Below are 12,410 nucleotides of genomic sequence, written 5' to 3'. Positions count from 1 at the left end.
AAGATGAGAAGGCTGAGTTGTGAAGAATTCTTTTCATAATAAATGAAAGCATTTTATGAAGCAACCAGGGGGGATATGTGTGGTGGTACTGTCCTTGTACTCAGCACTGCCCCACCCCCCCACCCCAGTAAGGATAAGACAGTCAGGATTTACTATTATTATTAAGTAAGCATAATGCTGCAACTTGCAAATTATATAAGTTAATGATTTTACGGCATAGGATATAATAAAACCTTAAATGTCTGTAGAATCCACCTTCCAAAGGACGTAAAAGACTGCTCAAACACAATTTATTTAATGTTATGTCGTTATTATGAGGAAGCCAGGAGCAAAGTTCCCCTCTGGATGATAGTTGGTAATGCCTAACTACAGAGGCAGAAGACATTTCGTCGTGCAAGGTACCTGGAGACGGAACCTGGAACCACCCGTCCCTAACACATGGCTACTTCCATACGGCTTTAGAATCTAGATCTCTACCCCCAACCTCCCAACCTCAGGGTTAGGCAGTGGGATTGGTACCTGTATTTTCTGGGTTGGGGTAGGGACTCTTATCCTCATTTTCATTGGGCTGGAGGTCATCCATGTTGATCTAAGCAACCAAACGAGAGAAGCAGGAAGAATCTAGTTAGATACATTCCCCAGTTAGAGAGGCTGAGAGAGGCCTTGAAATTGCATTATAGTCAATGACTAAGCTGTTGACTCAAAAATAGGTCCTTGTTATCTTGTGTATATCCTTAAAGACATCAACAGAAGGCTGGGATTCACCCAGCCGGCCTTCTCTTCACATTGCTAGCCCTCCTGTGCCACCCACATGGGTTTTCTTTCATTGAATCCCTTTCCTTCTTTCCTCCTTCCGTTCCAAGTGTGCCTTGCCTGGGACTGTGCCCTCCCTCCCCCAGCAATGGGCTTCCCAGATCCTGGAAGGAGATGGCTTCTGACCTTGGTGGTGGGTGGGGACTCTCCATCAGCAGTAATAGATTTCAGTTCAATTTTCTCCTCCTTGGTCTCTTCCACTGCTGGCTTCTCTACCACCTCTTGTTTCTTCTCTGGGCTGGCAGTCCTGGCCGGTCAGCAGGAGGAAAAATTAAATGTTTACTGAATGATAAAAAACATGAAGAAATAAACTACCCCGTGGTCTGCTGGGGACTGGTGGGAACAGGTTCCCTGGGCTTAAATGCATCTTCCTTCACCTGGGGCATATGGTACATGCCACTCAATCCCAGATGCCACTGGGCTGGGCCCACAATGCTTGGCCTGGCCACACCTTGCTCTGTCTGGTACTCAGTTGGCCTCTTTCAGCTTCTTAGCTGCTACAAGTCCTTGTCTGAATCAGAGGAAGTTTCTGGATCTGATTCAGGATTGGTTTCTGGAAAACTCTGCTCAGTATCTAGCAGATGTGTGGCTGATGAAGTCCCATTTAGACAATGACAGAAGACAATGCAGGGTCTTATCTTGCTTTCTGAACGCCGGAGATGAGTTATCAAATAGTGAAAAGGAGTCACTCAGCTGGAACAGCATTTCCCTTCTGAGTGGCTGCCTTCCTCCTCTCTGCGCCCTTCACTCCCTCCACCTCTCATGACCTCCCTTCTCAAGAGCACCCTCCAGCTTCTTAGACAGGTGAGGAAATCCAACACCTTCACAGAGACTGTAACTCATGACGGTCCCTACTTCAGAGCCATGCCTAGGTATTAGCAGAGAGGCCCAACTTTCTGTGGGCAGCCCCATACCCGGTGTCTTCTAGGAGTTTGGGCCAACAGAGGCCAGTGCCCAAGCCTCTCGCTACCACTAATGGGAGTGGCAATCAGAACTGGGACCCTGGGGCCCCAGGGCTGGGTAAGCTTAGAGGGTTACCTGGCCAGCTTCTTTCTCTCCTTCTCTTCTTCCTCCTCCTTTTGGGCAGACGTGAGGCTCTCAGCATCCGCCAGGTTGTCCACAGCAATGGCCAAGAACACATTCAGTAGGATATCTGTTTGTGTCCATTCTTAAAGAAAATGACCCTTGGCCTTGGGGTTTCTAATGGGCTCAGGGGGCAGGGAGGGTGCAGGACATGCAGTGGTTGAGTGCTCCACAGAGTGAGCTCAGTGGTGACTCACCCCGAGGGTACCCAGCCCAGTGGCATCCCTCCTCTGCCCCTCTCCCTCCCCATTACCCTCCTAGTGACCAGGAGATTTCCAAGGGATTGAGAGCAGGCTAGCTTGCAGGCTGGAATGGGCAGCCAGTTAGGTAGTGAGTCTGCCTTGCTCTTTAATTGCCAGGTTTCCTTATTGGTCTCCCTACTGAGGTGGCTGGCTGTAATTGACATAATAAACCGCATTGTCTCTAGCAGAATGCAGAATGCTCTTAGGAGCGGTTCATGAAAACCGGGCACTGAGGAGGTGCCTGATCTCTCTGCCAACTCTTCATGTGAGCCTGTGCATACAAAGGCCTTTGGAGCGTCCAGCCGGAGCCAGCTGAATCCCAGGAACTCCGAATTGAAGTGGTTATTGGCCCTTTTCTTCTCACTGCCCCACTCCCCACCCCCACCTTGAAGAGAAACACTGTGGCCTGGAGAAGCAGAATCAAAAAAGCGTAGTTGTATGGGCCCTTAATGTTCATTAAGTCTAACCTCCACCCCCAGGCTCCCAGACAGCCACACCATTTCCCATACCAGGAGGCCACAACCCGCAGGGGTGAAGGGCTTGTCCAATGGTGCCAGCGTACACCCGCCCCCGGCCCCCCACCACGGCAGCAGGGGCTTCGCAACCATCATCCCATTAAACCTCACCGGGACCTGTTAAGCAGTAGGCCCTGATATTTCATCACCCATTTTACAGACACTGAGGCAGAGAGCCTTTAGTTTGCTGAGGTCACCCAGCTGGTAAAAGGTAAGGCCGTTCTGTTGGCAGCAATGTCCGAGCTTTTAGCACTTGATTTAAGCCTTGATTTAAACCGGAATCTTGGGCCAGAGCTGCCTTTACTTTACCATCTACTCTGCACACAACCCTCATGGGGTTAGATTGCCTGTGGCTGGAGACCCCAGAAACCTGCCCATGGCCTGGATCTGCAAGCACTTGTCAGGTCTGCCTGGTGAAGCCTGTCTGGCTCCGCCTGGAAGATAGTCCTGGAGAGCAGCTTCAGAGGGAGGGACACTGAGCAGAAAACAGGGAGGAGAGATGAAGGTCATTTCAAGGATGACGGCTCAGGTCCCCTGGACGGCACTTCTTACTTCCAGCAGCCATAGGCCAAGTGTGTTCACCCTGGAATCTATGTGAGTAGCTGTCCGTACACAACACCAGGGGGCATTGTTCAACCAGACTATAATGAGAACATGCGTCCTGGAGTCGGGCAACACTACAGCCCAAACTGGTTTGGGAAGATGAACTTATATCCCCACCTATACCAAAGCTCCAGGCTTCCACCAAGACCCTCCTCCACGGCTAAGGTGGTTCTGCAAAGGGACACATTTTCTCCCCAGAGCACACCTTTCCCCTGCTTGCCTGGGGGCCCTGTGGGCGGGCAGCCACACTTTTCAGCCCCGAGTCAGGACCTGGGCACCTGTATTTGGCATCGTGCTGCAGGCTGAGGGAGGGTGGGGCAGCAGGGGCGGGGAGGCAGGAGCAAAGGATACAGTTTCCACAGATGAAGAGGATGATGAAGTAAATACAGACTAACATCCCTGGAAAAGAGGGGCCGCCATAAGCCATGATCCCATCATACATCACCGAATTCCAGTCCTCCCCGGTCAGGATCTGAATGACACATTCCCACCAATAAGGGACACAGCGTTAGACCAACAGCAAACCCCAAAACTCCCCTACCCTGCCCCACTATGTTAACAAAATTGTCTAAAATCTCTTTTCCACCTCTTTCCCTCCTCTTGGCCCCCAGTTCTCCTCCCAGGGACTCTGAGCTAAGCACCTGGGCAACTTTGAGTCCACCCTCAGACAAAGTGCACGGGCTCTGGCATGATATTATTTGAGAAGGGACTGGAAAGGCTTCCTGGTCAAAGTATCTTCTTCTAATCGACTGCACAAGATGGCCACTATTAGCCTTTCCTCTGGGCCCTTGCACAAACATGAATGTTTTCACTGAGAGAGTACTGTGCTGTTCCAGCTTTCCCCAGCGTTACTCATTTGGGTGCCATCTTTAAGATTTGGGCTACACCCACATATTTTTCTTGTAAATCAGTCTACTTTGAAACTTCAACAAGTGCTACTTTAGCTTTACCCGACACCAATATATCTATGAAATGACAAATTTGATGGGCTAGTTACATTTTTTTCCTGGTGACAAGCATGGTGTGTAAAAAGACAGAGCTTCATCACCTTCCCCTCCCCCAACAAGCGCAGTCTCCTTTCCTCTGTTTGTACTTTGGGTGTTCATGTAGAATTTATTTGAATAAAGGGTTCCATGTTTAAACAAGAGTTTTTAAACTACTCAATTATATTTTTCCCCCCAGTGGTCCATCCAACAGTGGGATTCCATGGGGGACTGAGGGTAGGGGGGACTACAGAAAAAACTCAAGACTCTCCCAGGCATGGACCTTCCATGGCTGATCTAGGCTGGCTTTGGTTGCCCGGTACAAGGTGAAAGTTTCCACCACTTTTTCTCCCCCACAACCCAACCCCACCACTCAACAACCCTCCCACTCATTATCCCAGCAGAGAAGGGTCCATACCTGAAACACGGTGAGAAGGGACTGGGGAAAGTTATCAAATGTGCTCCTCCGGGTCTGCATTTCATCAAAGTTGAACTTTCCTCCAAAGAGCTGCATCCCCAGGAGGGAGAAGATGATGATGAAGAGGAAGAGGAGCAGCAGCAGGGAGGCAATGGAGCGTACAGAATTCAGCAAGGATGCCACCAGGTTGCTTAAGGAGTTCCAGTACCTGAGGACCAGCATGGGGGAGATTAGTGTCCTTTTTTCTGTGCTTTCCTTAACATCACTCCTCACTCATACACTCACTAGAAATTTCAAGATAAATTACAACTCTTTCTTTTCCCCTTTCATTGGGGGTAGCTGCGGTGGTGTGGATTGGACTGGTAAGCTCAAAATTAGAGTGTGGAGCTAGTCATTGCAAGGTCCCAGGATCAGTAATATGCAATGGTGAGTGGATGGAGCTCTGAAGTCAGAAGCCTGAGTTTCATCCTAGTTCTGTCGGTTGCTAAATGTTAACTGCACTTGGGCAAGTCACTTCCCTTCTGTTTGCCTCTGAGAAAACAAAGATAACAGTAGCAAATACTTCACTAGGTTATTGGGAAGATTACAGGAGACCAAAAAAAAAAAAAAAAAAAAAAGGCAGCCCACCCAGCAACAAAATTAAGAATAAACAAGTGGGATTACATCAAATTAAAAAGCTTGCAGTCAGCAAAAGAAATCCTCAGCAAAGTGAAAAGACATTTGCAAGCCATATATCCAATAACAGACTGATATCCAAATATAGAAAGTAGTCAGACAGGGGCGCCTGGGTGGCTCAGTGGGTTAAGCCTTCAGCTCAGGTCATGATCTCAGCTTCCTGGGATCGAGTCCCACATCGGGCTCCCTGCTCAGCAGGGAGCCTGCTTCCCTCTCTCTCTCTCTGCCTGCTTGTCTGCCTACTTGTGATCTCTATCTGTCAAATAAATAAGTAAAATCTTAAAAAAAAAAAAAAAGAAAGTAGTCAGACAACTCAACAACAAAAACAAAACAAAACAATAACCCCAAACCAAAACCCCAAATAATCTAATTCAAAAATCTGGCACAGGGGTGCCTGGGTGGCTCAGTAGTTTGGGTATCTAACTTTTGACTTCAGCTTAGGTCCTGAGATTCAGCCCTGCATTGGGCTCCACACTCAATGTGGAGTCTGCTTATCCCTCTCCCTCCCCTCACTTGGGTGCGTGTGTTCTCTCTCTCTCAAATCAATCAATCAATCAATCAATCTTTAAAAGTAAGTGTTTAAAAAAATTTGGGACAGGACCTGAATGGACATTTTTCTAAAGAAGATATATACGAAATGGTGCTCAATATCACTAGTCATTAGGGAAATGCAAATAAAAACCACAGTAAGGTGACAATACAAGAGATAACAAGCGTTGGAGAAAGGAGAAGCCTGGTGCGCTGTTGGTGGGATTGTCAATTGGTGCAGCCACTATGGAAAATAGCATAGACGTCCCTCAAAAAGTTAAAAATCAACTCCATATGATCCAGTGATTCCAATTCTGGGAATATATCCAAGGGAAACGAAAACACTGACTCAAAAAGATATCTGCTCTCCCCATGTTCTTCGCAGCATTATTTATAAGAGCCAACCCAAGTGTCTATCAAAGGGTGAATGGACAAAGAACTTGTGGCATATATAATACACACAGACACACACAGACACACAGACACAGACACACACACACACACACACACACACCCTGGAATATTATTCATCCATAAAAAATGAGGAAATCCTACCATTTATGACAACATAGATGGACCTCGAGGACATTATGCTAAAAGAAATAAGTCAGACAGAGAAAGACAAATACCATAAGATTTCACTTATATGTGGAATCTAAAAACAAAAACAAAAACAAAACACTGCACTCATGGAGAAAGAGATCAGATTTGTGGTTGCCAGAGGTAGGGGGTGAGAGGAGGGAGAATTGGATGAGAGGGTCAAAGATACGAACTTGGAGTTATAAGATAAATAGGTCATGATGATGTAATGTACACTGTGACAACTATGGTTAACTCTGCTCTATGATATTAACAGAGTAGATTCTAAGAGTTCTCATCAAAAGGAAGGATTTTTTTCCTTTCCTTTTTTTGTATTTATTTAAGACAATGGATGTTAACTGAACCTATTGTGGCAATCATTTCATAATAAATGTAAATCAAACCATCATGCTGCATGCCTTAAGTTTATAGTGATGTGTGGCCAATTATTTCTCAATAAAACTGGAAAAAATATAATTACCACTCTTTAAAAAATCCCCTAGTATAGAGCCTGGCACACAGTTGATAAAGGTTAGTAATTACTGTTACCACTATTGGTCTTTAGACAGAAAAACACATTACCATTTTTCCCCCCCAAGAATGCTATTCTCAGCCCAGGCAGCAGCTGGTCACCCAGGGGAAACAGAGGTTTCAAGGCTCAGTGAGGTTTCCCAGATTTACCCTGCTGTCCAAAGAAATGTTTTTTTTTTTTTTTTTTTTATAAAGCTTCTCTTCTGGAGATTCTGATTCAAATGTTGTAGTTTGGGGCCCAGAAATCTGTATTTTTAACAAGCGTCCCAGATGATTCTGACAAGCAGGCGAGTCTGGGAAATCCTGGATTACAGGAAACCCATTCCACCCTCAGGGTGGGAGTCTGTGGAGCCTTCCTGGGGCAGAGATGGGTCCTTGGTGGGGCGCCTTGGAGAGGAGGCCCCCAGTCCTGATAGTTGCAGACCTCTCTCCACTGTCAACACAGAGGTTCTCCATTGTAGCCTGGGGAAAATGCCTTCCTCTTGGAAAGAGGAGGAGGCGTGGGCTGCTCACGGCTGCGGGATGTGGCTGGGGTTAGTCAGGGTGAGGAAATGCACCATAGCAAAAGGAACACAGCCTGCAGCTGGAGCAGGTGAGACAACAGAGAACTCTTACTTCCTTAGCTCCACCTTTGGCCTGCCTGCCTTCCAGGCCATGAGCTTGATTTCCTCCACTTCAGGCATTCCCAGCTTACTGCCAGTATATACAGGGGATTGTTTTTGCTGCTCAAAAGGGTGACATGCAAACCACTCCTATTCTAGCCTCCCAGCTGGCCCCTGCCATAACCTCCGTACTTCTCTCCAGAGAATGGTTGTATATTAGTTGAAAGAAGCAGATGGGCCAACAGTTTGGATGTAAACATGAACTTCTTCCCAGCCTAGAGTCTTTAATGCTCCTTTCTCCTTCACCAGTTCGGCCTTTCTCTACCTCTATTTTGCCTGTCAACCACACATCTTCCTAATTCCTAATTGCAGAATATTAATATACATTTATTTGTATCCATTCTATAATTGCTCTTCAGTGTTTTTCATTTGTGATAGTCTCCTCTCATCCGAATAGGTTCTGAGCTCTTGAGGACAGAGATCACAAGTTTTTTTCTTCCATCCTCTCCATCTTTGTCCTCACCCAGTACGTGTGACGGACTGCCTGGTACCCCATAGGCTAGAGGTTGTCATATTTGTTCTGCTTAAAGCAAGAAGTAAGAGAATGTCTCTGGGGCTAGAATACCTGTCCCTCTTACATTTTAAGCAGTGTCTCCACACCTGGCTGGAGAGGAAAATGTTGAGGGGTTTGGTCATTGTTTAAATACTGATTTCCAGGCCTCACCCTGGAACATGAAATCATAATCTCTGGCTCTGGGGCTTGATTGATTTTCACGCAACCCCTCCAACACTTGTCGGTAGACTGGTATTTAGGAAACAGTAACTTTAGAGCGTATTTATAATGAGTATTTCCAGCTGAATCAGAGGGGAGAATGTCTGCCTATAGATTAAGGTCATAGAGCCTCCTAGAGATCTTCTGTGCATTCAACTGTCTAGGAATATTCTGGAAAAGTCTTTATGGCCACAGAAGGCTCAAGTCTTAATTTTCATGAGGTGAGTGGACATGAGGGAAATAAGTCAAACCAGGCTTACGACTGAGGTTCAGAGGTGTCTGATAGCCACAGGAACCCTATGGGGAGCCTGACAGTGAGGGCCCAGACTGGACACAGGTTTGGTGGAGTGGAGCCACCAGGAGGCAGAGAGGGAAGGGGATGGGGGAGAAGCCCTTCAGGGTGTCCAAGGTTCTGGGAATGTGGAGGCTGTGGTAGAGGAACAAAATGAGTCATGCAGTGGAGGAGAACTCTTTGGAAATGTTGGGTGTGAAAGATGGCAAATAGTGAATGACCTAGAAGGAGCAGGAGGGGCTGTTTGCACTTCTTCTGCATCATTTCTTTTCTTATAGCTTCCCTAAATTCATGGTTTCCACTGCCCAAGTCAAACTATTATGTATCAAGGGAATAGACAGATGGTTGCCAGAGGCAGGGGGTTGGGGTGTGTGTGTGTGTGCAAAATGGGGGAAGGAAGTCAAAAGGTAGAAACTTCCAATTATAAATAAGTCCTGGGTTTGTCATGTACAGCATGGTGACTCTCGTTAATGGTACCATGCAGCATATTTGAAAGCTGCCAAGAGTAAATCTTAAAAGAACCAAGATGCCCTTCAACGGACGAATGGATAAGGAAGATGCGGTCCATATACACTATGGAGTATTATGCTTCCATCAGAAAGGATGAATACCCAACTTTTGTAGCAACATGGACGGGACTGGAAGAGATTATGCTGAGTGAAGTAAGTCAAGCAGAGACAGTCAATTATCATACGGTTTCACTTATTTGTGGAGCATAACAAATAGCATGGAGGACAAGGGGAGTTAGAGAGGAGAAGGCAGTTGGGGGAAATTGGAAGGGGAGGTGAACCATGAGAGACTATGGACTCTGAAAAACAATCTGAAGGGTTTGAAGTGGCGGGGGGTGGGAGGTTGGGGGAACCAGGTGGTGGGTATTAGAGAGGGCACGGATTGCATGGAGCACTGAGTGTGGTGCAAAAACAAGGAATACCGTTATGCTGAAAAAAAAAAAAATAATTAAAAAAATTTAAAAATTAAAAAAAATTAAAAAAAAGTACTCATCACACATACACACAAATGGAATTATATATGCTGATGGATGTTAACTAGATTTATTGTGGTGATCCTGTGCAATGTACACAAATATTGAATCATTATGTATATCTGAAACAAATATAACATAATATGTCAATGATACCTTAACCAAAAGGGAAAAAAGTGAGTATGTATCAATTGCCCTACAGACAACCAGGTTGCTATGGCTTTGAGACCCTTCTGCTGGGATTTCTCAAAGAGCTTTGGGAATGCGTGTCCCTTGTGGAAGAATGCCCATCCTGGTGGCTCAAAACCAATGGCTGTGGATTTGAGGGCTTGAACCAGCCTTTAAGAGACAAACTGCAGCCAAGTACATGGACATCAGCCTACCCTTCTTGTGAAAAACACCCAGGCTAAAAAGATACTGCCTCGAGGACCAGTCACACAGTTCAGACAGAGTGAAGAAAAATCAACAAATGGCTGTTTATGCTGTTTGCTTCTGATTTCCAGTTGCTTCTCATTCAGCAGGAGCAAGGCAGAGTCTGCCCCATGGCTGTTCCTTCGGAGCAGAATTAAGGGAGCAGAGCTGGTGCCAGTGGCCTGGCATGACCAGGGGCATAGAGCTTGCTGAACAGAAGGTGTCCATTCCCAATGTGCACATGGTTGGAGATGTTTTATGTTCTCTCTAAAGGACTGAGACAAAGGGATTTTTGTACTGATGTTGTGGCAAAGAACACTATTAGGGCTCATAGAGGAGCTGGATTTTGGAGCCTGGCATGCCGTGGCTGATAGCAGGAGATAGGGTGGGATCCTTGTTACCACTGATACTAATGAGATTTTAGGTGACATGTGGCAGCCTCTGGGCAGGGTGACATGAAATAGCATTTAAATGAAATATTGGCAGCCTTGCAGGTCCTGAAGCTCTCTCCTCCTTCATGCCAATCTGATTCTTGCTGGCTGTGATGGCTATGGCAGGAAGATCAGAGGATGCCTTAGCTCCCAGAAACATTCTACTTTTTAGACATATTAGTATCTAGACATAAAAGCTAAAAGGGTTAAACACATACTAGTAATTGACTGAGGTTTTTATCCTAACTCATGAAAACCATGAAGCACACACACTCACACACACACACACACACACACACACACACACACACGAGGTCTGGAGGAAAGTGAGCAACAGCAGAACAAATTAATGTCTTGGGCCTCATAGACAAAAAGGAAAACAAAGTATCTTGTCCTCAGAACAGCGTAACAGGCATTCCCATCCACAGAAGTGTTCATTCCCTATTTGGGGATTCGAGGCCCCAAATGCACATGCCCACCTTTCAAGACTCCCCGCCTCCCGCAACCCCACCATCCTCTGACTCTCCACCGGCCACAGTCATCCTTGAGATCAACTTTCCAGTTCTCCTGTGACTCTGAATCATTCTATCCAAAGTGTGTCTTGCGCCCCCCCCCCCCCATCCCATCCATCCTAGGCCACTGTTCTCTCTTTAAAGTAGGGTGCATGTGAGGGTTTTCTTACCCGAGCTATTTCTTTGTTACCTAAATTCTCTCTCTTGTTGACTATGGCTTCACTTTTGTTACCTTTCCCCTCTGTCTCTCTTGGCTTAAGTGACCACCATCTGTGGAGGCATTCTGTATCTCCATCAGTCTTCCTGTGCTAAGTCTGTCTGGGCCCTGTGGACTTCTCCCGCATCTTCAATGGCAGAAAGTGACCTGAGCCTTGCTTGAGCTGGAACTTTCATCCTGCAAACCTTTGCTTCAAATAGCTCTGGGCCAGGTCCTTTACATTCTAAGTATGAAGCAGGTCATCGAGCTTGCTATAAATAAAAGATCTTCACAATAACAGTACCAATAGCTTTAGGGTGCTTTGCAAATGTTTCACCCTCCTTCCTCTCTGTTCCAGAGAGGTTCATAACTAAATTTATATCTGTCCCAACTCTTCTTGTCCTGAGGGGTAACCCCTCCCCCAAAAAACCAAACCTCCTTTCAGTGTTGGTGGCAGTGATCTATTGTTAGTAGAGTATCTATAAAGCAAATTTCCTGCTGCAAATCTGTGCGATATGAGGTTTCTATACACCATTCCTAAGGGAGGGAGGAAGAATGCAGATCATGTCAGTTGATTGAGGAAGCACAGAAGGCTCACTCAGGGAGGAAGCTCAGCCTTGCCCTCACCTTTCCCTGTGCCAGCTACACGGGCATCCAAGGCGGGTGTGCAAGGACTAGTCCTTTGGTAAAGTTGGCCCCTGATTCTGTAAGATGCAATAGAGCCTGGAGGGGCTAGTGTGATGGGAGGCTGAACTAGGCATATGCTGGTCCAGGAAGAGCCAAACAGAGAATTCTATAATATTATGGTCAGGGTCTGGGACAACAAGGGGCCCAAGGCCAAATCTACCAGTTTAGTTCCTGGTGATATCTACCTCTGCTCCCTCCATTCTAGGAGAATTCATATTTTATAGGTTTTATTTTAGAGTCAAACCCTGCCTTGGATAGAATGTTCAAAGGTCTCATCTTTTCTGTTCACATCAGAGGTCTTGGTCACATTGAGAAAGGAGCCTACTGGGGGGAATGTAACCTGGTCAGGCTGGCAATGCTATCTGGTGTTGACCTTGGGATTGCCTTGGGATTGTGCTCCCTTGAGCTCCTGGACTACAGAGCTACTCAGTTCTGCTAGTGGGCCCTTGTACCAGATGTGTCAGGTTAAGGAGGGAGCACCTTCAAGTCACCAATGGTGTCTTCTTAATCCCCAGTACATGACACCAGCCAGTTACCATCCCAGAGAATAACCAC

General features: G+C 46.4%; 1 protein-coding gene across 39 annotated transcripts in view; it reads right to left on the bottom strand.

The window, feature by feature from the left end:
* CACNA1C (calcium voltage-gated channel subunit alpha1 C) overlaps positions 1 to 12,410 on the bottom strand; it is a 732,665-nt gene that overhangs the window by 111,240 nt on the left and 609,015 nt on the right. For 31 of the 39 annotated variants that reach the window (XM_032349974.1, XM_032349985.1, XM_032349983.1 and 28 more), the window contains 5 exons: positions 4,658 to 4,865; positions 3,608 to 3,728; positions 1,852 to 1,966; positions 940 to 1,060; positions 520 to 589 (listed from right to left, as the gene is read on the bottom strand). In XM_032349974.1, the coding sequence (XP_032205865.1) occupies positions 520 to 589; positions 940 to 1,060; positions 1,852 to 1,966; positions 3,608 to 3,728; positions 4,658 to 4,865 (635 nt within the window). Of the gene's footprint in view, positions 1 to 519; positions 590 to 939; positions 1,070 to 1,851; positions 1,967 to 3,607; positions 3,729 to 4,657; positions 4,866 to 12,410 lie in introns of all 39 variants that reach the window. The other 8 variants (XM_032350007.1, XM_032349969.1, XM_032349975.1 and 5 more) reach the window with 1 other exon arrangement.

This window comes from Mustela erminea, chromosome 6, assembly GCF_009829155.1.
Source record: "Mustela erminea isolate mMusErm1 chromosome 6, mMusErm1.Pri, whole genome shotgun sequence".
In the NCBI taxonomy this organism is placed as follows: Eukaryota; Metazoa; Chordata; class Mammalia; order Carnivora; family Mustelidae; genus Mustela; species Mustela erminea.
Note: the sequence above shows the minus strand (reverse complement) of the source record. Positions and strands in the feature narration are given on the sequence as shown.